Source organism: Notolepis coatsorum (genome assembly GCF_963971535.1).
Source record: "Notolepis coatsorum genome assembly, chromosome: 13".
In the NCBI taxonomy this organism is placed as follows: Eukaryota; Metazoa; Chordata; class Actinopteri; order Aulopiformes; family Paralepididae; genus Notolepis; species Notolepis coatsorum.
In genome coordinates this window covers 57258929-57286124 of record NC_140177.1, presented here as the reverse complement: position 1 = coordinate 57286124, position 27196 = coordinate 57258929, and the positions used below count along the sequence as shown (strand labels likewise).

Below are 27196 nucleotides of genomic sequence, written 5' to 3'. Positions count from 1 at the left end.
TTTTCATAAACACACAGACCCCTCGGATCCCCAGCCGGGCATTTCATTTAGCTACAGTCGCTGCAACTACTCACGAGCAATCAGTACGCCATTAAAGCGGCATTGACCTGCATAGTGGCAACCCTCTCCAAATGACGCTTTGTTGAGATACACTGCCAAGGTGGGTTTCTTGCGAGGCTACAAATGGCAAAGATCATATCGATGCTTCACGGCAGCCAAGTTAACAAAACGGTCACTGGGGGGAGCACTCATCAATGCTGTTTGATCTCCTAATAGTGTAGTGGCTTGTGGAGCCGGAGCCTCAGGCCGGGGCTGATCCACCGCTCCTGGTACGGTGCTGCTGGGGCCTGTCTGGCGCTTTGCTCCAGTTCATATGGAATGGATAGAATGGGCCCTAGTCATTTCCTTCTGTACACCTAAGATGGCTTCCATAGAATGTTTACGTTTTGTAAAAGAGTTGTTTCTTACTGTGAACGTTGCACTGGAGTGCTGAGATAGTTGGAATGTTCAACACAACTGGTGTAGGAATGTTCGTCCAAATGGTTTATCTTTTGCCACAGTAACCATGGTAACACGCCGGCGCTGAGTCTCCATGACAACATTATCATCAAACATTCCACGGCAGTCATTTTAAAGGTCCCCTCCACTCAAAAACAGGTGTTTTCTACAGTTAACTCCTCTTGGAGGCATGCCTTTGACTCTACAGGTTGTTATTTGTGCAGAACTTGTCACCAGAGTGCCCTTTTCACATTCTCCCACTGGAGGGGGGAGCTTCTCTGTACTTCCTCGAAATCTGTGTAACGCAACTAATCCTGCGAACCTACCATGGTCGCTATTACCCAGCCTAGCCACGCTGTCTTCCAAGAAAATGTTAACTGCTAATGTAAAATGCTAAAGTGAAAATTTTATCATCAGTTGATACATCTAGTGATCTATGTCGAAAATACGAATAATTTTCCCAGCAAATCTGTTAGTTATAACAAGATAGTGTTGTGTTGTGTAGAGATGCTGCAAAGTCATTTTCAGTAGTTTATTGAACATTTTTGTGGAAAAACCACAACAAACACATTGTTATTCAATATACAACATTTAAAGTGTTGAAAGGTGTGGAAAAGATCTTTATGGTGTACTAGCCAAATTACCCTTTAAGAATATAGAATCAAACCACACTGGCCTGCCTAGAAATCCAAGCTCTCTGCCTGAGATCCTACCTGGCTTGGAGCCCTCTGCAACAGTGCCGTTCCAGATCTGATGGATGAACTCTGGCCTGTTGTCATTCATGTCGATCACATTGATCACAATGTCAATGGGGTTTTTCCACCTGGTTGCCATTCAGGTCCACCGCGTGAGCTCGCAGCTGGGGGAGAAAACAAATCAAATAGACACATGACATGTAGTCCAGACATAAACACACAAGTCAGGCCTACAATATTATCCACAAACAAGATCTGCCAATTGGAAGAAAACAATACATAAAGACATTCTAGACATTCTCCCACCCATTACACGGCTGTAACCAAAGCAGAGAAAATATCCCTTTTATTCAGATTCAGATTCAGAGTTTTATGGAAATCAATGCGACATATAATTGAAGCTATGAGTTTGTGCTTCCTCTTTCATACAGCATTCCAGTTATCAGTAACCATTGTGTGTTTTTCAAAGACATATTTCACTTAGCACATATTTTATTAAAACTAATCACTTTTTCCTCTCTCTACCATCTTTAGTTGAGGTCTACTATGGCCATCTGGTTGGTGGATAGCGAAGGAATTCTATAGCAATTACACAGCGATTCCTTTTGATAGAGAAAGGACTACAGCAACGGGCACTGGAGGAGATGGAGGTTAGAAAAACACTTTGAACACAAGCTTGTTTTCACTAAAAAGCCTCAAATCAAATCCTTTGAATTCTCAGACGGATAAGTCAGATTGCCTGAACGACCCCCCCGCCACCCCTCCCCCATCCTCTGTCTCTGTACTCTGAAAGGGGGCCGTTGGGGTGAGAGAGAGAGAGAGAGAGAGAGAGAGAGAGAGAGAGAGAGAGAGAGAGAGAGATAGAGAGAGAGAGAGAGAGAGAGAGAGAGAGAGAGGGAGAGAGAGAGAGAGAGAGAGAGAGAGAGAGAGAGAGAGAGAGAGAGAGAGAGAGAGAGAGAGAGAGAGACAGTCCTTGAGAACATGCTGTACGCCTGGAAAATATGGCGAGGCCAGAAGCAAACACATACCATTTGATGAAAAACAGTAGGGAGGAGATATAAAGCATCTGCGAGTTATATTCGGCCTTCCCCCCCATTCTGTCTCTTTCGATAGCAGTGGGATGTTTTGTCCGCTGTGCCCCGAGACTCACGTGGAAGTTGGAGATCTGTTCTCTGTCCAGGGGCCTGTTGACGGACAGCTCTCCAGAAATAGGGTTGATGATGAAGATGCCGGTGGGAGGCTGGTCGGCGCCGGGGCCCGTCACGCTGTACCTCAGGGAGCGGTTCTTGTCGTGGTCTGAGCGGATCTGGGAGGCAAGCAGAGGTAGCGCTCGTTAATGAGGAATACACGACAGAACCAAGAATAACACAGTGCAACCACAGAAAAGCCTACAAATACAAGAGGGTAATTGGGATATCAGAGGAAATGTGTGTGTGTCTGTGCACTTGTATTAGCTACTATATTTATGAGTTCTGGACATAGACGTTTGGGGGATGTGAGGATATTTTAGTCCTCACAAGTGCAAATTCGCAATAGCTGAAACCTTTTTACAATAGGCCACTCACTGTTGCCATGCCCCCTTTTAGCCAATTGGTATGAACACACACACTTGATGACTTCCTAGTAATGCCAAATGTCAGCCTCCTAGTGTGAAACCTGTGGCCGCTAGAGAGTGGAGACAGTTTTGTGGACTGGCCGACGGACCGACCAACCAGCAGACAGACAGAGTGACCTATAGAGCTGCTGGTCGCAGGAAAAAAAAATATTTTATTTGATCATTTTAAGATTATAGTTTAGGTTTAGGGTTACAATCAGGTTGGTCGTGCACAGGGGCGGACCTTCCTACAGGCGATATAGGTGGTCGCCTAGAGCGCCACCCAGAGGGGGGCGCCAAACAAATGTGTGCAGTTTTGGCGCCCCCCTCTATATCGGCAACCATTATTTTTACATAAAGAAAATTCTAACATAAGGGAAAATGAGCCAAAAATCTAAAACGGTCGGTCGGTCTGAACCTCAGCTTTAAGTGTTCACAGTCAGAACATGCTAGAGCGCTGTGCATTGATGGGTATCGGTCAAGTGTTTATAGAATTGAGCGTTGAGGAAAGAAAGACTAACGTTAGAGGCAAAAGCCATCCGGCCATCCAGTTTAAAAAGAGAAGAAAAGAAGAAGACGAGAAACGTGCCAAGGTGAAAGGTATGCAATTTTGTACAACTTCCAAGACCTGCCACACCAAGAGCTGATGAAGCAAGCAGAGGCACTTGTACACACCTTAAACCATGGAGGGCAATCTGATTTGGATGGGAAGGAACTGGCTCAGGAGTTGGACAATTTGATGTGATTGATGACTTTGCAGCGAGGAAGGCCAGAAGGATTGCACTGTAAATGGAAACCAGTAGGAGCTACAGGCTAACCTTGAAGTGTGATGATAGGGAGTGGAATGTAAATAGTTCTTTAGACAAAGTGAATTTGTAATTTTTATTTATTTGTTTGTTTATTTAGCATATTATATTTTGATTATATATGTGTAACATATTTTACAATACATAATTTTCTTTTAAAGCAAATTTGCACATTATTTTATTGTTTGTTATTATTATTATTATTATTATTATTATTATTATTATTATTATTATTATTATTATTATTATTATTATTATTATTATTATTATTATTATTATTGTGTGTTAGCTAAGTTGTTTATTTGTTTTAATTCTTTAGTGTGCATTTTACATTTATTCTTAGCTCTTGTTCTTGCTTGTAAAAATTATAGGTGCAGTACTTTACTCTATAACTGTTAACCCTTTCACTGCCACACGACGGAGGGTTAACCCTTTACTATCACACAACCGACGGTCGTGAAAGGGTTAACCTTCGGTGTATTGTCGCAGTGAAAAGGGTTAACCGGTTGGTAGCGCAACAATGTTTTCAAGGCTCAGACCGACCGACCGTTTTTCATTTTTGGCTTCATTTATGTAAAAATAATGGTTGCAGATATAGAGGGGTGCGCCAAAACTGTGCAGAGCAAAAAAAGAAAAAAAATTGTGGTGAATCTCGCCTAGGGCGCCAAATGTGCTAGGTCCGCCCCTGGTCGTGCAGTGGAGAAAGTTAAGGTTGGGGGTAAGGGGCTAGGGAGTTAGTAGTTAGTCAATGTATGTAGTCCTCACGAGTATAGTTAGGGCTATACCAAGGTACAAGGATACGTGTGTGTGTGTGTGTGTGTGTGTGTGTGTGTGTGTGTGTGTGTGTGTGTGTGTGTGTGTGTGTGTGTGTGTGTGTGTGTGTGTGTGTGTGTGTGTGTGTGTGTGTGTGTGTGTGTGTGTGTGTGTGTGCGCGCGCATAGTGCGCTATGTGCCGGTGTGTGAAGCCAGGACCCTCTGCATCTCTACACTCTGGATCCACACTACTGAATGAGCAAAACACGCTATTACCTCACTTTAATATCATCCATTAAAACCCAGAAGCATCCCCTTGATACGCTAGGATTTTATGCAATACATACAGATGGCATAAACAGGACTTAGCACTCAAGTCAGGAAGTCCGCTTATGTCGAAAAAGAGGAACTTCTTAATGGACATGAGACAAATTGCCACTCTCTCTGCCGGGGCGGCCCACACGCCCCGCCGGGACCGGAGAGAGCAGTGGCAAACAGATTGGGGCTCAGAGTGTCCTTGAGCCATGATAAAAGGAGGATGATATCTCAACAGGCAACCTGGGAAACAGCCCACCGAGAGCACTTTAGATTTCTCTGGGCTTCTAAAATAATACCATGTTGCATTGCTAGCGAATGCCTGCAGAAAGGAAAAGATAAACAACAACAACAGGATGAAAAAAATAAATAAAAGAGTCTTGACCTTTTAAAAAGCGCTGTAAATGTGGAGTGTTTTGCTGAGGGCGGAAGCGTGTCCGCGGCAATCTGAAGGGGTCACAACACTGAGCTACAAGATGCCACGTCGGGCTAGGAAGCATTTTCTTCCAAGCTGGGCTGCTGGTTTGTGTTTGTTTGTTTGTTTGCTTGTGTGTCTGTGAATGTGGACCCACGAGTGTGTGTGTTTGTGTGTGTGTGTGTGTGTGTGTGTGTGCGTGTGTGTGTGTGTGTGTGTGTGTGTGTGTGTGTGTGCTTGTGAATGTGTGCACACACTCCTGCATGTGTTTGTTTGTGGGTGGATATCTGTCAATGTGAATCCAAGTGTGTGTGTGTGTGTGTGTGTGTGTGTGTGTGTGTGTGTGTGTGTGTGTGTGTGTGTGTGTGTGTGTGTGTGTGTCTTACCCTGACGAGTTCCAGCGGGAAGGGGCCTCTGGAGTTCTCCGGGACGTTGATGGGGGGGATGACCCAGTCTCTCTTCCTGCGGCTGAGCTGGCTGTCTGTGTGGCGGGCTGGGAACACTATCTCCAGCACGCCCTGAGGCACGACTAGAGGGGCGGCTACCTCCTCCGGGACCTGGGGAAGGGAACGACATCGCTTTAGGAACTGGACACTGGTCACTTGTGTATTTGTAAACGAGAATGCCGGTTTGAAGGCGACCCTTTGCTTTAGGGGGTAATTATTTTTATTGGGAAACGGTAACATTCAACTGGGAAGTAGAATTAGAAGTAAGCAGGTACAGGAGTAGAAAACGGAGACTTGAGAGTCATGTGGATAGTTCTTAACTGAATGCGTCATTGGGAACTGAAGCTATTCCGCTTCGATTGTGCAAAAAATACAAATAATAATAATAATAATAATAATAATAATAATAATAATAGAATAAAAGAATAAAATAGAATAGAAATTCAATAAAATAGACATGATAAAAATAAAGATAAAATACAAAAGGCAATGAGTCCTATGTACACTTTCTATACAATATACAGTTCTGCCCTATGTCACTATGCTATCCTAACTATAATATACAAAAACATCCAGTTATGTTAAAAAAAAAAAAAATTAAGTTACCTTTTTCCTTTCCTTTAAAGTGACCTGATCAGGTCTGACACTTATGGTTAATCAACGGTTTGTTAACCCTTTGTAGGGTGGTCGTGAAAGGGTTAACCTTCTGTAGTGTGGTTGTGAAAGGGTTAATCCTTTGGTAGTGAGGTAGTGAAAGGGTTAACATGGAGTTGGTCATTAAAGCCTAGTATGGGTGGAGAGACAGACATGTGCAGGTTCAATACAGATTTAGATTTTGAGGTTACGATTTTATTCTTTATGTGTTAAAATGTGTTCCCACCACAGAGCTCTAAATATAGATTGTATATACTACAGGTATTTACTACACCGCTTGGCTTGGCTCAGAAAAATTACAATTTCAATTTGATTGTGAACAATGAAAACGATCCTTGGTTCCGGCAGGTTTCAACAAGTTAAATTTAAGACTTTTGAAGACCACTAAAATTTAACACATAATTCACGGGAATACTGGCAAAAGGGTATGCAGGAAAATTACTATGAAAGAAGTAATTCATAGTTTTGAATTATTGAGGGGGAACTGATATTACTTTGCAGACATTTCCACAAACACATTTAAACGCAATAAATTATCGTAACATAGAAGTAACTTCCTAATACAATACATATTTAAGACATTTTACGTCTTCCCGGTGGGAACCATGATCAAGCTAATAGCAGTAACATAGTACAAAACACAACCCAGAGAATAGAAAGAAAGAAGGAGAATTGTTGACAGTTTTATAGTTCAATACATTAGTTCATACTTATTTTCTTCATGTTTTCAGTTGAAGGTTAGTACAGACATGTCTACAGTCTACAGTATGTCTTCCACATGGTCCTACTCTCCTGTACCATGTGTGTCTGTGCCTACGGCGAGAAATCTCAAGTCGCTGTGTCTCCACAATGTCGCCTAGACTACATACAATTCCTGTCCATCTACTGCACTCAAGATATCCAAATTCTGAACAGTGACAGAAATCTCCCCTCGTAACACAAAGGGAACAGTAAATATGCTGCCATTTTCTGCACAACAGAATACATTCCCCTAAATGCAGTGATTACATTCCTGTTTGAAAACTGCGTTCATACTACGGACCCAGTGTTTCATTAAATTCTTTGTAGCTTAAAATACCTCCAGTAATCCATGAGATGATACACCTTTAAGTGACTGTTTGAAAAGCTTTATCACCTGCAGCAGCCCCCACCCACCACCACCACGAGCACTGGTTTGCTTTAAATGGCAGAGCTCTTCTCATGTCCTGATAAAACACACCCACCCACCCACACACACACCCAGCCTTCCATAATGGATCTGCTATTCTCCCTTGGCTGTAATGAATGAGATTTGAAACAAAGGACGATGGTACCTGCATGCCAGATACTAAACACCCAGATGGCTCAAATTGCCTATCCCGCTCCAGAGACTGAAAAGACTGAAGCACTGCCAGAAAAAAAAATAAGTTAAACTAACCTTGAACAATTCAAGACAAAGAAATAATGGAAAATAGGAGAGAGAGAGAGAGAGAAAAGACAAAAAATAATGGGAAAGCTCGTCAAAGTCTGTGAGTGACAGCGCCGTGTTTTTGGGGGGGAGATGTTTCACACCTCTCAACAGTCCCCGCCCTTCTGTTCACTCCTATTACTGTATTAGTGTTGATTGGTTACAAGGGTGTAACGGAACGCAGTCGATCTGTGAGCTATACGGACCCCCAGTTAAGCACACAGCGCCTGTGTGTACAACAATGGCGCACCTCGAGGCAAATGCGAGCGTCAATAACGTTAGCGTTATATCTGGATACCGGTCCCGCCTTAACTATATATGCATATGTCATGTTATTTCAGTGCATAACGTCGAGCCACAATGTTAATATTTCCTTCATAGTCACTAGTCAATAGTCACATAGTCAATAGTCATGTCAATACTATAGACAAGGTAATTTCCAAACGTGAACACAAGAGTTATCCAACACATCCACTATACACTAGTGGCCTACACAGAGGGAAGGACAACTCTTTCATTACACTGGAGTGAGTTATTCAGACACGTCCCCTTATGAGAGCCACCTCATGGGCGGCTTTGGCTCAGGGGTAGAGCGGGGCGTCCAATGATCGAAGGGTTGGTGGTTCAAATCCCGCTCAAGCCCATGTCCATCCCATTGCCGTTGAGTCCTTGGGCAAGACACATAACCTACTTGCCTCGTATGAATGTGTATGCATGTGAATGAATGTTGGTGGTGGTCGGAGGGGCCGTAGGCGATGATTATTCGCCACGCTTCCGTGAGTCTGCCTCAGGGCAGCTCTGGCTGCAATTGTAGCTTACCACCACCGGTATGACTGTGTATGAACGAATAATGGACTCTGTGAAGCGCTCTGAGTCAGAGAAGAGCGCTCTCTATAAATCCAATCCATTATTATTTATTATTATTAGAGTTAACAAATAGGCCTAATTGATAATAGACAAGTATGTGTTCCTTATGCTTTCAGATAATACATCAATGTTTGGTTACACCAGTGGTTCTCAATGAGGGGACCGGGAGGCTCCAGGGGATCCCCATACAAAATGGGGAATAGATTAATTTCACCATTTCATTCTCTAGAAGTTAGCCCAATGAGAGAACACATATACAGTATGAGTGACTAATCATCATCATAGGGTTCCATCTCCCAACTGTTATCCCCCCACTGACAGCATGGCCAGGAATGGAATTCAGGAAGTCGTCTTCTCGAGACAAAATCCAATCACATGGGGGTCCACAGCCTAATGTGCGTCAATGTGGGGGTGTTGACGTGAGACCGGTTGAGAGCCACTGGGTTACACAGTAGCCAAAGCCCTACTAACTGGGGCTGTCGGTGCATTTCAATGTTCCAATTGCATTCAATTTAGAAAAAAATACATTGAAGAGAAAATAATATGAATACTAAAATGCCAGTCAAATGTAAATAAATAAATAAAAATAAACGATTTAATGTTCTAAATGGGTGTTACAAAGCACAACCCGATGCCTAATGATAGTTTACTATTGGTATTACCCATAATAGCAAAGACGACGCAAAATTGTATGCTACACCTGTTTTGATGAGGTAATAATATGTAAATATTATCGTTAATATTAAAATGTCATTAAAATGTGGCAAATTTCAGCCTATCCTATACACATTCAAATTGTATTCTCAGGGACAATTGACAGCCCTGCTACTAACTACTTAAAAAGTTTTGTGTGCAAACATAGAAATGTATTACCGCTCTGCCACCTTACGATGAGACCCACATCCCCTGCACTCGCGCTCCCCCTCCGCTAAAATCTGGGAAGCCGTCGGAGCAGTTCCACACTAATCACGTTTGAAATCCGATTATGCCACTTTCACACATTTGAAATGCAGAGAGGCGAGCACGGACAGATAGCAAAGGAGCATGCTTCAGAAATATCTATTACCCTATTAAAATGGGCACGAGTGAGAGCAGTAATTATTTGCGACCTGTGTCTGGAATGATGAACGGCGTGGTGCGTTTGCTCAGCCCAACACGCATCTATCTCCGGAGTGCTGGAGGTCTGCTGTGCCCCCATCTACTCTCTCCAAAACCCCTCCATCTTCTGGGGTAGGAAAGTACTTCAGACTCCAGGAGAGTGTTATGTTGAGTGATGGTCTCAGTGCGTGAGAGGGAGGGAGGGAGGGAGGGAGGGAGGGAGGGAGGGAGGGAGGGAGGGAGGGAGGGAGGGAGGGAGGGAGTGTGCGTCCCTGACGCATGCGTGTGTTTGTGTGTGATTTCAGTGCACTAAAATCCCGCTTTCAAGCTTGTGAAATCCTCCTCCTAAGGGACTGCGGCGGTGCTGAAGTGGCGTTAGATGCTGACGGCACAGTAGTGGTGATGGTGACGGTAGGAGGGGGAGGGGAAGGGGTCAGTTCCATACTAATTAGAAAATTGTTTAGTCGCCATTGATTAAAATGTTTCCCTGGGGCCGCTGCATTCGGCGCTAATAAAAAAATCTAATCGCTGATGTGATTAAGTGATGCACGATGATTCATGACAATAATTGTGCCGGGAGAGAGATAGCCTACTCGTGACCTCATAAACTAGCATGATAGGGGGGAAGTCAATCCCTGATTTCATTAGAAACAACTACTTTTAATGTGCACGTGTGCAAGTATGGTAATCGGCAAGTCTTCTTTAATCCTTCATCAAACCTTCTTTAAACTGCCTCCTACCCTCCATTCGCTATCTACCCTTCATGACTGAAGTGGATTTAAAACCATATAGAGGTTTTGTAGAACATATAAATTGTATGACATAAGTCCATATTCCAGTCACTTCCACCTGAAGTGTTTGTGGAGAAAGAGGGTGTCCTTGTTTTCTCCTCTCCGTTCCCTTTCATGTGTTTTTCGCAAAACAAAGAGTCTCTAAAACATACTTCCTGACTGAAATATGAAGCAGGTCTAAGTGTAAACGTGAAAGGAGCCCATGGTAGAAGACCTTTTCATTCTGTGTTGGGAGCCAGTGAAAAACCTTTCAGCGTCGCAAACGGGTTTCGCAATGCGGACCCATAAGTGCTAGCAGCCTACAATCCCTCAAAACACATGCCCAAAAACGTCTACGATGGATACTCTTTCGCAAATATAACGTACAAGTAAAATCTCTCTGCCCACGGACTCCTATTTTTATTATTATAATTTTTTTTATCGTGTTTTAGTTGGAAGTATGTTTTTTGTAAGTGAATGGAGAGGAGAGATAAAGAACATCTTCAGTCGACAGAAGCTACAGGGGAAAGAGTGTCAGCGTGTGGACATATCAGGGGGAAAAAGAACATACAAGTCAAATATTCTACAAACACATAGTTTTAATTAGCAAAGTAACTATGAGATCACGCTCTCTCCTAAATTCACCTGCTCAGTCAGTTAATGTTCTCTACTCTCCATGAATATTAAGTACATGCTGACCAATGTGAGGCTTTTCTTTTTTCAATTTCCCCTTTAAAAGCTGAAGCTGAAGCCTATGTTTATCTGTTTGCGCCGTGCACGCATTTCTCCTTAGCTGAAGCCCAACAGTGAGTAATGGTATCATTAAAATCACATACCTGCAGGAGTCACTATAGTAAATGAGTGTCAGCGACTAACGACAGCGTATTGAAAAGTGCTGGTAAATCATTCCCTGCTAAAGTTTAATCTGGGTCCGGCGGCCCGCCGTGCCTGCAGCAGCGACAGTAACTAGACATAACTGTCAGCATTAACTTTTAATCTCCAGCCACGTAAAATACGACATTCCAGCCTTAATGAGATTATCTAGAGAGGTTGCCGTGCTACGTTTTGAAATGGCCGCCGGGAAGCCCCGCGTTCGTTTGAGCGGGACTGCAACTGGAGATAAGGGGCGAAAGCGCCGCCGCCGTCTCTGTAAAACAAACGTGGTTATTGTATTTTGGGATGTTCATTAAAAAACGTGAACGAACCCACAACGTGTGCTCTCGCAGCACTGCCAATTAGTGCAACTTACACATAAAAGGCTGGGTTATTGCTCTGCACACGGAGCTAAACGAGACAGTGGTGGCGGTGGGGAGACGAGACGCTAAACATGAAACAACAGATACTATCTCAATGAGCGGCATCACATCAGGTACTAGGAAGTTAAAAACCCCAATATAACCCCAATATAAACACAGCTGCTAGAGCTTTCATTTCCTGTTTACAGAGCAGGGGGGGAGGGGGGGCATGTTTGGTGGTTCGTTAGTATCCTACAACCCCCCCGTCATCCAATCACAATCACAGACGGGTGCATGGTCATCCTCATCTGAGTGCAGAGGAGCGCATCACCGCTAGGACGGTGCTGCTCGCAAAGTGAAGACAGATGCTTCCCGTCTTCCAAATCACCAATAGGGGGGGGTGTGTCCCCTTTTGGAGGACGAGGCAATAAACCTCAACCGCCATACGGAAGCCTAATTGAAATCAACTTTATGTGGCCGCTATTTTGCATCTGTTCTCGCTACCCGCCGACCGCGCTGAGTATATGTTTGTGCTCCTATTCACACATTAACTTTTAATCAGCGCGCACCCATCCAGTCACCCGGAACACCTGCTATGATTTAGGGAACGAGTCGTGTGTGAATGTGCTGCAGCTAATAAGGGCAGAAGTGATTATCCCACGATTATACCAGAGGTAACGCCACAGTCAGACCATCAACACAGGAGAAGAGACGCCCTTTACGCACCTGCTGGTTGGAACCTACAGAGGGCAGCAGCCTGACTCGGGCCTCCCATTCCTCCTGAGTGGTGGGATCGCTGGCCTTGATCACCAGCGGCAACGCTCGTAGGTCGGAGAGGCGGAGGCTCCTGGCGGCGTAGACCACCCCGTCGGCTACCTGGAAGTCAGACGGGTCGCTGCCCTCCAACCGCACCTCCACACCTTGGCCACAATCTGTGAACGTCACTGCGTGACAGAGAGAGAGAGAGAGAGGGAGAGAGGTATTAGATTTGAAATGATGGAAGTCAGGGCGAGAGTGAGACTGACATACAGACAGACTGTCAGTGAGACAGACAGGCAGACAAACAGAAGGCCTCCTCCTACACCATTCACAGACTGCACACAGTACAGTCCACAAAAGCTGCTTCTCGGATTCTTCCTTTCACTCATACATTATTCACTTCAAGCTGTGCCCCAATGGAATTGCTCAAAACAGGTGTGGTGAAAGAGAGAGAGAGAAGAGAGAGAGAGAGAGAGAGAGAGAGAGAGAGAGAGAGAGAGAGAGAGAGAGATCAAGAGAGAAAGAAAGAGAGAGAAGGAGATAGAGAGAAAGAGACAGAAATAGAGAGAGAGAGAAAGAAAGAAAGAAAGAGAGAGAGAGGAAGAGAGAGCAGTTTGAGAAACGCCAAAAATCCCAAAACATTGCATTTTAAAACTGATATGTCAATTAGGTGGTTAAATGTAGCGCTTTGTATTGGTAGATAAAAAAAAATAAAAATCTGCTAAAATAAACAAAACATAATTCAAACGGATGTGTTTTTTTCTTTTCCTTTAGCTTAATAAGCCGTGTTGCATTCTAGCTTTCTCCCCAATGACGAACACGGATGGTTTCCTTGGACGGCTGCCGATCCTCGGCTCTTCGGTAGGGCGAACCGTGTGATGTTTATTTCATCAGTGTGTATAAACACACATGCATGCACACACACACACACACACACACACACACACACACACACACACACACACACACACACACACACACACACACACACACACACACACAAACTCTCTCTCTTTGTCTCACCTCACACACACACACACACACACACACACACACACACACACATGCACGCACACGATAGGCAGGTGGCTCTAGGGGGCTCGTGCACATGGTCTCAGCGGTTCAGCAGCAGTGATACAACATTGGTTCATGTTACAGGTGAGTGACAGTAAAGCACTGACAGCCCATGTATCCGCAAATATTCACACACACACCCGAGAGCAGACACAAACACGTCCAAGCACAGAGGCACAAACATGTACGTACACACACAAGAGCTGACTCACACACACAAGAGCAGACGCAGACGCAGACGCACACACACACACACACACACACACACACACACACACACACACACACACACACACACACACACACACACACACACACACACACACACACACACACACACACACACACACACACACACACACACACACACACACACACACACACACACACACACACACACACACACACACACACACACGCCTCAAGACCTAAGAGTCGTTGTCTGCTCCCCTTGTGTGGATCCCTTTATCCTGGCAGGCTCCTCTCATGTTCGCACCTTAAACAGCAGCTAGCGCACAGAGAGGACGCCCAGGTTCCTCCAAGCCTCGGAGATCAGACGCTGAGATATATCTGTGGAGGCTCTGTCGGTTTGGTGCCGCTCTGAATTATTAAAGCAGACGTGGAATTACTTAACAAAATGCCTGGGAGGAGGAGGGCACCTAATCTCCCTGTGTGCTGCTCGCTGGAGGACAGCATCCTAACAGTCAGAGCACATCCTGCACCTGTGGGTCTGAGAGGACCAGGGTGCTGCTGCTGAGCCCTGGGATCTGAGGGTTAACCCAGAGGCCCAATTATATACTGCAGAGGGGCACGGGGCACCTATGTGCGCGCGCACACACACACACACACACACACACACACACACACACACACACACACACACACACACACACACACACACACACACACACACACACACACACACACACACACACACACACACACACACACACACACACACACACACACACACATCATGTAAAGTAACACACCTTAACCTACTAACAGCAAAGTCTCCCAGTGAAGGTATGCATTCAATTAACATGGTCTAGCTACTTTTAACAGCAGGGGAAATATACTTTTTTTCCCCAGCTAGGTGGTATCCAGCCGTCGAATTGACAAAATGTACCTGCCCCCACCCCCCCCCCCCCCCCCGCCCACATTTGCACTGTGCTTACAAAGGCACAATGGCTAAAAGCAACACAGCAGGAAATGGATGGCCCATCTTCCTCTCGACAGAAAACTATTACCGAGATGTGAATACGGGGAAATACAAAATGAAAGGAGGACAGTGCTGTAAATTACAGGACTGCTAGACATCCCATGCATACAAACAAACATGTTTTAAAAAGACGAGAGACAGAGAGAGAGAGAGAGAGAGAGAGAGAGAGAGAGAGAGAGAGAAAGAGAGAGAGAGAGAGAGAGAGAGAGAGAGAGAGAGAGAGAGAGAGAGAGAGAGAGAGAGAGAGAGAGAGAGAGAGAGAGATCAATAAATATAAGCTTGAAAGCTTGACGGTGGGGAAAAATAAGTGGTGTTTACTGGTCGCGATGTCTTGAAGAATGAAAAACATGACCTTGACTGGGATCCAACTCAAAACAGGAACCAGAACTTTTCTCAAAAGAACCCAGCTGCGTCCAATTATACGTTGCCTGGACATTTAATAACATACCAATCGCTAACGAGAATAGATCACTGCGTACCTGTCCATTTCACCTGAGGCATTGCCGTTTATCTAAATATTGATGTAAAGCACACAAGGTCTTTTCTTTTTGTTGCCCTCCAAGGTGGTACAGCAGTGAAGGAGAACAAACGGTTTGTATAATGAAGATACAAGATGTAAAGGAGAAAAATCCATCCTATACGCCGGAGCTGTGTTCTGTATTGACCACGCGCTCACCCCGGCTGCTTTTGTTCAAGCAACCCTCATCCAATTACTTTTGCTTTTTTTTTTTTTTTTTTTTTTTTTAACCCCGCAAAGCAGACTTCAGAGCGACGGCTGACCTTCAAGCCAACCGTCAGTAAATTCAAAGCCTCTGGGCAACCTTAGCCAGCCCTGAGTCGGCCGGCGCTCAGACAGAACCGGAATACAGAGCTAGTACAGCGAGTGTCAGAAAATACTGTGTGCCTCACGCTACTGCGGCAGCCGGGAGGGTCTGCATATTCGACCAGCTTCCAGGGTGTTAAAGCCAAGGTGAGGTGAGGGAATCTCACTCTTAATGACGAGGCGCTTACATTTGTTGAAATTATGCATGATCGATTAAATCGAGCATGCCATGCATGGTTTATATATGTATTGTATGCCCATGCTTGAGCATGTATGTATTCATTCCCTGTGTGTGTGTGTGTGTGTGTGTGTGTGTGTGTGTGTGTGTGTGTGTGTGTGTGTGTGTGTGTGTGTGTGTGTGTGTTATCTAACTGGATGAGGGGGGACATGCCTGCCTGCAGCTATAACTATGGGCAGCAGTATTGATGAGTGCTGGTCTGAGATCAGCCCTGGGTAGTGTTAGTGTGTCGATGCCTGGGTTGCAGACTGTACAGTACGTGTCGTTTGTCAGTGTGTGTAGAACTGTGTGCCGTGGGCCCATTTGACTGCAGTGTTTCCCCCCATGAGCCTTTGTAGCACAAGCCTCTTGTGGAGCCGGGCTCCAGGTCTTTAGCTATAGCCAAGATTTGGCCGTCACAACACCCCCCGGGAGGCCCCCTCAGCAGTCAGCCGCCACGGCAATCGCTGCACAAATTCCCAGAGGGTAGCACTATTTCCAATGATAATGAATGGGGATGTCCAGCATGTGTCTGTTCATTCATCACACACACCCTCCAGTGGCTTTGCAAAAATCGCAAAACACAGCAATGTATGGTATAGCACTGCTTAAAACCTGGCTGCTGCAAGTTATCTATAGCTGGATGTATTGTCTCCCCAAGGTAAAGCACTAAAAGAGATCTTGGCTGCCACGCCCTATCAGACATGTCGTCATGGACACCCAGATAAAGGCCTTTGGTTTGGACAGAAACGCTGATACAGCAGAGGGGGGTGGGGGGCAGGGGGGCTGCTGGGAGTAAAAAAAAAAAAAAAAAAAAAAAAGTGAAAAAAGAAAAAACAGAACAGTCAGCAGAAAGGCCGTTCCAACTAATGCCCCGCACCGGGGCCCAAAATTACCTCCGATTCAACGATCCCATTCATGGCTTAGAACCCAACCCCCCACCCCCTCCCCTCGCTGACGAGCAACACAAAAACCCAGGCTAACCTCTCCAAAGTGCCCCGCTATTGTCTGCTCCGTCACGTGACAGTTCTAACTCAGACAGCCACAAAGAAAGAGAGAGAGAGAGAGAGAGAGAGAGAGAGAGAGAGAGAGAGAGAGAGAGAGAGAGAGAGAGAGAGAGAGAGAGAGAGAGAGAGAGAGACAGAGAGAGATATGGGGGGTGGGGTGGAGAGAATTTGTTTAATTGGGAACAAGGAATGTGGAAACAATATAAAGCATCCGCAGGTGATTGTACAGTGTGCATAAAATATCCTACAATATCCTCAGCTCTTATTCCTGCCTGCCGCCAGCGTGAGTGAAAAGGCAGAGTGTCCCTCCGACGTGCCGTACGTGTGACAGGGCACGGCGCTCCTCGTGTGGGATGGTGCCGATATTACCATCGTTCATCTATCTGGGAAGTGATGTCACTGACAGGTGAGAAATACCCAGCGTAGGTGTCCCATCAGCAGCCGCAGAGAAAACGCCTGCCCGTGCAAATGCCCCCAGAGATGCCACCGGGGGCGAGTGGCAGGACACCCTGAGGAAATGCATTATTCACAAAGTCGCACGGGCCGCACTGTATGACGGCATGCGTTGGGGATGAGACAATGCAATATGGAGCAGAGGCTCCAAGCCAACGGGTGGTTGTGTGAGACGTCCAGCGCCGCTGTGTTAATAAGATCCTGCCAGGCCCAGGCTGCACTCGGCTACCTCCATTAAAAACCGCTAGCGTTGGGAAATATGGATACTGTTCAGAATCGGGGGGGAAACCGTGCTATGTTACATTTCCGGGGGTCTTACATTCTTACATTTTAGGTCAGCATTTTCCTTTTTTAACAGTGTTAAACATTTTCACTCAACTGCGGTAATAACTTTCGTAGCATATCCCCTCCCATAATTGCCCAATTATTAGATAAAAGGCTAAAAGCACATGGTAGTAATGCTTTTATAATATCATGGCTGGATACCGCCAATAGTTATGCATGCATATATTCCTCCACGCTGTAGGTGGTGCTTAAGCTTTTAGTTCATACATTTTAAACAGCCCCAAGGGTGAAAAGTCATGCTATAGCTTATCTTATTAGGGTAGTACTTAAGGTAGTATCTGCCGATAGAAAATGCTTTCAGTTTAAAAATATAAAATCAGGCCCAATGTTAACGGCTAATACGTTGTCATACCGTCTGCGCTTGCATCAAGAGCTCAGTTATTCGAATTGAGACTTGAACGTTCCTATCAAATAACCCCCGAACAAAACCTGTGCTGTCTGGGGGCGAACTTGGCGCCCGAGGTGGCGTTCTACTCCAGTCTTTGGAACGCCCTGTAAGAATCTAAGACATAATTCATTCCTACTGAGATGTGGAGGTGACGTATACTAGGCAGTGTATCCTTGTCTTCAGTTAAAGGCGACTCTTCAGACAGAGTAAACTGTTGACAGTTAAAGCCTGTGTCTGGAGATGATGAGGCTGCCTTTTGCACGACGAAGGCGTTTTACTAATGCTGTGCACTTCAAACGCACAAAGAAACCCATGCATTAAACGCTGGGCCTAAAATATGAAAAAGGATCTCCACATGACAGAAACGTGTACTATTTGTCTCGTTCTTTTCAAGAAAAGTAGAGAGGAATTGCATCAGTGCACGAACACTCTGGCTTGTTCTCTTAGCTTGACTGCAGAACCAATTCCCCCTGCATGTAGTGACTGTAGTTTAATACCTTACATATTGGTGGACCCATTCTCATTTCCCGACACTACTGCTATGTTTATGCTAATTAGCTCAAATCTGGCACATTTACATTGATGTGGAAACTAAATATGTTCATTAACTTATTGACTGCCACACTGTTTTCCCATCTTTACTCCCTTGCGCCAGCGTTATTGACCATTTTCACGTTTGCGGACCCATCGTATATTCTATATTATAGCTATGGAGACAATAGTATGGCTCATTTGACAGGCACTATTTATAGTCCAACATGGACAAACCAGTTCATTTCTACATACTTTCGTTTGTGCGCTATTCCACAAATTTTTTTTTTTACAAAGCTGCAATCGTTACCTAAAGCATGTTTTAGGTTCGGTTCGGGCCTGGCTATAATACGGGAAACAATAGGTTTCAGGCGAGCAGATCGGCGACAGATAGCTGTGTGCTGATTCACTTTGAGGGGGAGGGGATTCCTGCAGCCGGAGGTACCTCAGTACTGAAAGACAACTGAGAGACCCATTTCAAAAGGTAGGCGATACTGCCACCTGTCGGGATTCGATCGTCATTGCAATTATAACGTAGGCAGCGGTGCCAGGGAGACACAGGCAGGTCTGTGTGAGTGTTTAGAATGGGAAAATCGAGAAAAAAAAGAAAAAAGGATCAAAACCCAAGAAATCTCGGGTTTGGCGGTCAACTGTTGGATTCGAAACCCGAGAAATCTCGGGTTTGGCACAGAAAGAGTCAATGTGCACTGTCCCTGGGTAAAAAATTTAAATATACAAATTAATCAAGAAGGTAGGGAGAGGACCCAACCAACTGCATTTTACTTATACATGATACTATGCTTCGCTGAACTGTAGCGTCTTGCATGTGTGATGGTGTGTAGTTATATATTATTAGCCAAACAGTCAACATCATAATGTTACATTACTGTTGTCTTATTAGCAGTAATTGGCAAGCTAGCTAGCTAACTAGATATTGCTAACATAAGAAAACATTTTTCATTCAACAATAGCCATAAGACCTGCCTGCTATGCCATTCTTAACACTATCGGTCGGAAGCACTTCAACAATTCTGAAGGTGGGCAAGTGTCAAGGAAGGTTTCAAGGAAATACAGTGTGGATTGTGTGGCCCAATATGTGGATTACATGCAGTCATAATGTTAGTGTGTGACGTCCGTGAAATCATCAGCTCTGGCCTACTTTTGTGGGGACAGACTAGTCTTGTCACTGAATTTCTAACTTCGATACAATACCTTGGAAAACATTAATATTCTATACCAATTTCAATACCATGGGGCCCTGTTCAGTTTCTTAGCTTCATAAAATAAGATATTCCTTTATTGATCCCCTTGGGAAAATCATGAGTTTGCATCATACATTGTTGTTCAAATACAGCTGGTGGGGTTAGGGTTCGCTCATCACAGAATAAATCACATTTGTTTGACTTATATTTGAGGGCATGTAATTATCTATCACATTTGCTAACCTGTCGCTCTTTTGAATGATTGAACAGGCCGCCTGTATTCTTATCCCAAACGGTGCATGCTTCCGCGTGTGTTTGCCACTGGTGTTTCTGGTCGCACCAATCGTGTGACGGCAAGTTCTTTCCACGGTTAAGCTTAGGCACTCTTTCGAAGTTGGTTAAGGTTAGAGTTTGTCTTAGAGCATGGCGATAGAACGGTTAGGGTTAGGGTTTGCTGCTGGTCCAGGCGTAAATGGGCGCGTCACGCGATTGGGTGCACATGTCACATGACCAGAAACGTCAGTGGCCAATCAGATTCGCAAAACACATGAACCGTTTGGGTTAAGAAAAGACGCGAACAGGCCGGCATGTCTGTCGTCAAGATGCTTTACCAAGTTGGACGTGTTGGCTCCCTCAGTCTGCATGGGTTTAAAACATCTTTCACAAACAGACGTTGTGGACTTGCCCTGACTGTTGGCTATGTAAACAAAATAATGCCATATTTCGCTCTGTGCGTCTGCTTTGGGAACAAGCCATGGACAAGAGCGCTTGTTGTACGTCCAACCTCTCGTTCTGTCACCATGAAAGCTGAAGAAACGCTTGGCCCACTATGCCTGCAGGGAGTGGAAGCAGAGCGCTGCAGACACACTGTCGCACATCGACGCAACTCATAGGAAATTAGGCTCTTATTTAAAACGCTTTCATTCTTTAGGTACTAATAAAATGGGGTAGAGTACCGTTTATAACGGCAGGGTATTGCGATACCTTTCTAATATTGGTATACTGTGCAACACTAGGCCAGACAGACATACCGACAGATATACCAGACCAACACTGGTACAGGCGGCGTCTGGCCCTTCAGCCAATCTGGTATTATTCTATGCAAATTTGATCTCACTACCTCCTATGCACATTTTAAGAGCGCTGCGCTGTTGTAATTCAAAACTGTATGTTAGAACTTTTTTTTTGTATCCACTTTTTTCTCCCATCCCAATTTAGCCGTGCCAATTCTCCTCTCCCCTGTCTTGAACGTTGCTCGCATGTGCCCCCCACTGGCCGGTTGTAGGGAGGATAGAAGCCCATCGCATGTCCCCTCCGATACATGTGTAGGCAGCCAGTCGCATCTTTTCACCTGCCAGCGCGGACTCTCATTTGGCGAGGAGTAACGTGTAGGAGGCTCACACTGCCCCCGCCATTTTCCTGTCTCTGCTGTGCAGGCACCCCAACCGACCTGTAGGAGTCGCTGTTTACAACGTCCAGATTACCACCCATCGACTTCCCACCCGCTAACTCTGCCAATTGAGTTAGTATGACGGCCGGCCCAAGCCGGAGGCAACGCCGACAGCCGATGTTAGAATGTTATAAAGAAACTCAAAGTGTTAAGAGCGATGCTCTGTTGTATGTTAGAATGTTGTAAAGAAACTCAAAGTGTTAAGAGCGATGCACTGCTCTGTTGTTATATTTTTTATTTAACTATTTTATCACACTTTTTACTGTCCGTTCTATTTTATAATGTTTGGCCTATTTTTAAACTGAATCAAACTGCACTTTTTTACTCTATCTATTCTATTTTATTATTTTTATTACTGAAAAACTGTGATTTACATTACCTTGCTACCTCTCTATCTTTTTTATGCTCGCTTATGCCTGTATTTTTTTTTACTGTTGTGAAGCACTTTGAACTGCAAGTTCTGTATGAAAAGTGCTATACAAATAAAGTAATTTTTATTATAATTATAATCATATGGTAAATTCTCCCGATAGGCTACCTTATTTCTTATTGATACCACCTACCTTTATTATGTCTGGCTGAAGGCCCCAGCAGGGCAGACATCAGAATGGAAATATATGCTGGATTCCTTAATCTTAGACATAACAATTTACAGGCCCCCTGACATGCCAAACTGACCCCTTAGGAGAGGGGAACAGCATTCCTTCATATATTAGATTCTAGCCCATTCTCTTTTAACGCTTAGCATTTCTCTCACATCAGCTCAGGACCATTTGCTTTCCCAGGGGGAAATCTGGCCCGTCTGACAGCCATTGTATTCAGAGGACAATAACAAGGTAAGCAGATCGACTTCAGGCCAAGCCCAGAGTCGCCTCCATTTCCTTCAGAGAGCCAAAGCTTCTCCCCTATTAGCGTATAAAGGTGTTGTGCTCTGACTGAGAAATGGCTAGCCGCTAGGAAATACCAATAGCCTTCTCCTCTGCTAGTCCAATGTCTGAACATGAACTACAAGGCCGTCGGCTACCTGCTAGGTTCTGACTGAGCGAGGGCCAGCTGACAGCATGTGGGCTTAGCCGTTTCCACCAAACTACCGTGCAGTTAACTGCTGGAAGACAAGCGCTTCTCTATTCTGAACCAAAGCCTGATAGCAGAAGTGTACTTCTGCGTTAAGTAATGCTTAGCCTCCAGAAATTAGCCTGGGAACTGGGAAGTCTCTGTGGGTTAGCAGAGAGGGGGAAGCAGAGATATCAGAAAGAGTCTAGTAGGGCCTGGTGGGTAAATTAAATGATTCTGTGTTTTCCAATGCAGTGACAGCCTAGCATTGTCTGGATTACTGTGTCGTTGGAGCCAAGAGCTCAGCTGATAAGGCTAAGCTACATCCTTCTGCACTTATCAGCTCATAGCTACTGGGATTTTGTTCAGCGAGCTATCAGGACGAGCGGCTTGATACAGAGGCTTTTATTGGGGGTATTAAACTGACCACATTACTGGGAACACTCAAACCCTCTCTCAACTCTTCATGCCTTTCAGCAAGGCTTTTCTAACCCCCTGCGAATGCATACAGGTGAGCCTCATTATGAAGAGCATCACATTTAATATGCCGGTCAGGCCAACAGGCTATCATGACATACTGACATAGCCAACAGCTTTATGAGGGAAAACCACCAGAGACGCCCGCCTAACAAGTGTTCCACTGTCCTCTCTCTCCTCCAAGATCAAAAGGAACATAATGAGTGGATACATATTTTCGGAAGTATGAAAGCAGTCGTGTTTTATTGTAGACAGGGCTAAGTAAGAGGTCAGTGTGGCCTTATAAAACTACTCCAACCTCTCAGGCTCTCTCATACAACACCCAGGGCGGGCTTGGCCCGTCCTCAGATCTAAATCAACGTTATTAGAGATGAGGTGTTGGGACCTCATCCTCATGTACATAACCGCCTTCCTTTAACCTCACTCGGCCCCATCGTAAAGGTCATCGCTTTTTAATTGCTCTCTGTCCCCTCGTTCAAGCCGCTTTAACTGCCGGGTATCGCTCACTCTGTCCAATCTGCGCCCCTTTTTTCACGACCGAGGGAAGGACGGAGCGAGAGACGGAGGCGAGAGAAGTGAGAACAAAAGGAAGGCGGGGCATGGAAAAGCAATCTGTGTGTGAGGTTGAAGGCCAGAGGCGGGTCGAGATGCCGTTTCTCCCCTTTTTCCATCCCGAAATCAGAATGCAGATAATAAGCCATTTTTACGTGTTACACATGCACCTGTCTTTACTGCACTGTCTACAGCCATTTCCCGGTGACCAGAGAGTGCGGTACAACACATTGTGGGGGGAATGTTTCACCGCTTCCTGTACATCCTGTACTTCCTGTAGCGGCACGGTGGTGTAGTAGTGGTTAACACTGTCGCCTCACAGCAAGAAGGTCCAGGGTTCGATTCCCGCTTGGGGACCAGGTTTCCATGATGCCAGGTACCCAGGTGGGGTATCTCCCAGGCCTTTCTGTGTGGAGTTTGCATGTTCTCCCTGTGCTCGCAAGGGTTTCCCCCCCGATAAGATAAACCCAATGGAAAAACATGCACAACAGATCGCTAACGCTGTGGCGTCCTTGACGAAGACGGACAGGAGCACTTGGATTGGTCCCCGGGGCGTGGCTCACGTTGACGCCCTATCTGCTCCCGGCTGCCCATGGGGGGAAGGACAACGGGATGGGAAAAGTGCAGAGACATTTCATCTGCGACTCAGTGCATGTGTGTGTGTGTTCCTGTGGGTCGCCCATCTCGCGTGTGTGTGTTAAAACTGCATGACAAATAAAGACTTCTAGTCTAACAATTATATATTATTATTATATTATCCATCTGCACTATGCTTCCTGTACATCCATCTGCACTACGCTGTGCCATTTCCTCCTAGGCATTTCCAATTCGACACGAGCCAACCCCATCTCACAGGTTCTAAGGGGGTGGGGTTCTATACTTTTGTATACCATCGTACTACTCATCATGGAATGCTTAGAAAAGGACGCAACCATTTCATGCATGCGAAACATCCCAAATCAAATTACTTTACACTTCACAATAGGGCTGACCTTCGAATTTCTTTTTGGAATTCGAAGCTTCGGTGGCCGAGATTCGATTTTAATTCGAAGCTTCGAGATAAAAAATATATAATATAATATAATAATTATAATTTTCTTTTTTTTTATGTTGTGGGACTTGTACAGCACTTTGTTCAACTTTGTGCTGTAAAGTTTAAACCTTTTAAAATCCTAGACAAACGAAACACTTTGCTTTCATGAAATATTGTAAGCCGTCATTTGAGGCTTTATAAAAGCAGCACAATTAACACAAATCTGTCAGTGCAGAGTCCGACCTCATCTTAAATAACAAACAGCATTGCTTGTTGTAGTTAACAAAGAGAGGCAGAGTTGATTTTGCACAAAAAACAAAAAATATATTCAAATTGTATTTTCATATTCGAATCCCATGCCCATCGAACGAAGCTTCGAAGTATTTAAGACAGCCCTACTTCACAATGTATGCCGTGTAAAACAAAGTCCTGAACAAAACTGCAGACTTGAGCTCTGACCAGTCAGACTCGCACTTGCACCTCTGATCCAAACCGATTCGACAAAGGCCACGTCCACTCTGTCACCAGTAGCCTATATTGCAATAATGACTGTCACCTTGAGAGAGCGCTCAAGTAGTCATTAGCCTGGTTGCAGTGCCACAATAAAGTCCATATAGTGTGACACTATGTTAAATCTAGTTCATGAGAATAATTGAATAATTTCTACTAAAAAGCAGGATACCATCCCTCCTCAAATTGCCTCCTGCCTATATGAGGTCCTGATTTGTGGTTGTGTTTTATACGCAGGGACCTGCTTGGATCCACAGGCACAGCCTCTCACATTACCTCCAATGGAATTCCAAGCAGAGAGAAAATCATTTATATATATAAAAAAAACACAGGCCAATAACCTCACAGTCAGCTGATCATTCTGAACCCCAGGTCTCTGGTGCCAAGCAGAGCATATTTTCTGACGCAGCTGGATCACGAGGGCTGGGCACTAAACTGCCTCAGTGCAACCTGTAACGGGGCATTAGTTGGTCCTTTTGATCTCCATACCACAGCTTCAAAGCTGTTTAATTCCAGCCCTTGATCATTTCTGTCAAAATGCCATGGTAAAGAAAAGTCTGCGGAGACGGAGAGGGGCAAATGACTGCTGGTGCAGTATCCTCCGGAGGCATGCTCATGGGGGGTGTGGAGGGGGGCTTGTAGCCAGGACTTTTTATCACCCCAGCAGAAAGGCGCCTGTCACTGGATTGTTGTCACAGCGGGCCTGGCTAGCGTCCATCTTGCTGTACATGTCAGCTAGTGTTACAAAAAAACTGAAATACAGCTCCCTGTGCAGCACAGTGCCATACTGTCTTCCCCAGGGGACCACTAGGTCCTTATCCAAGGGGTTTTGGACAGAAACTGAATATTTGACACCAGCAGTGATGGCAGCATATCCCATCTCCGATCTCCAGGTCAGAGCTGTTAATGGTGTTAAAACAGTGCCTGTTTACACTCTCTTTCAATGTCTCCCGCTTTAGTAAATGCTATCCATCATACATTCCGGGCCGATGGGATGTCTCATTAAAATATCTAGACTCCAATGCATGTTTATGTATACAGCATTCAGAAGCATCTTACACAAGCAATGAATCACCTCAGACACTGCAAGGAGGCATTGGAACAAACACTCACTTGTTTAGATTTCCTATCGACAGTACCTTGTCTGCTGTGATCGATGCCGGCCGGACTGGAAAGCCTGATTTTGCTTGCTGGGGTTAGCATTCTCATAAATTAAAGAGCCCAAACAACGCGTGAAAAGGATCCTATTCCTCAGGCCAAACCCAACGCTGCTTCAGCAGAAGTATGAAATAAGGGCTGAGGCACCTGCAAGCTCAACCAGACACCGTTTGCAGCGCCGCCCAATTACCTCTAGTAATCAGGGAGGCATCTTGTTTGGGGGAGGGGTGTGTGTGTGTGTGTGTGCGTGTGTGTGTGTGTGCGCGCGTGTGTGTGTGTGTGTGTGTGTGTGTGTGTGTGTGTGTGTGTGTGTGTGTGTGTGTGTGTGTGTGTGTGTGTGTGTGTGTGTATGTGTGTGTGTGTGTGTGTGTGCGTGGGTGTGGGTGTGTGTGCTGGTGGTGGGGGTTCGCGTGTATTTTTTTAAATGTGCATGTATGCCCAAAACTATCCCTAGTGTTAAAGTTCATGCACAGCAACTCGTGGATGCATACAGGCCAGCTGGACGAGACGGACAATGAAACTGGCAGGGCTGGTGAAAGTTCATTACTTGTTGTCGTTTATGCTGTTGACTGCCTGTTTCATGTTTGGAATTAAGACAAACGGGCCGTCTGGTCAATTGAAGGAGGATTAATATATCATTTAGCCGATTGTTTAGGACCAAATGGCAATGCTGTATATAAAATATTTGACTGCTACTCATGAAGCTCTGAAGTATCGCTGTGCTGCTTTACCACATGAGGAACGATTGATTGAGAAAGGTTACATTTGGGTTTGTACCAGAGGCCATTCGACTGGTGAATGGCCACAGTACAAGAAAAGGTCAGTTTACTAACGTGCACCCTTTGACCCCTTGATTTTAATATTCTTGACAAAAGTGCACTTTTTATACCGACCGAATCTATTTACTTATTTATCTACTGGACTGACAGCTCAACAATGTAGGGATCCTGTTCTGGCAGTGTCATGTCTTTTATGCTTTGAAGTGTCATGTATGTCTCGTGTCCTTGTTTTGTCCTGTTTTGTCTTGAATGTAATGTATAGAAATGCAGATGTTTGTCATATCATGCCTTAAATTGCCCCTTGCGGGACTAATAGTTTTTTTTTTTTTGAATTTGAATTTGTTAGTGAATAAACATTTAAATCAGACTGACAGTTTATCTGTGGCACACGCCTCAAGCTAGTTCAGAGACGGCACCCCGTAGATGAGGAAACAAACCACACAGGGATTATTAACAACTTCCATTTGCGAGGGTCAAACGCCATGCAAATTAAAGCGCACGAAAACAAAGACATTTCCCAGGAGCTTGACCGGCCAGGAAGCTATTTGTACGTTATCAATTTTGACCAAA

General features: G+C 45.0%; 1 protein-coding gene across 1 annotated transcript in view; it reads right to left on the bottom strand.

Moving 5' to 3' along the window:
• LOC311239367 (cadherin-2-like) overlaps positions 1-27196 on the bottom strand; it is a 105846-nt gene that overhangs the window by 21831 nt on the left and 56819 nt on the right. The window contains 5 exon segments of the mRNA XM_084327674.1: positions 1212-1314; positions 1316-1357; positions 2344-2499; positions 5463-5633; positions 12320-12537. Coding sequence (XP_084183800.1) covers positions 1212-1314; positions 1316-1357; positions 2344-2499; positions 5463-5633; positions 12320-12537 — 690 coding nt within the window.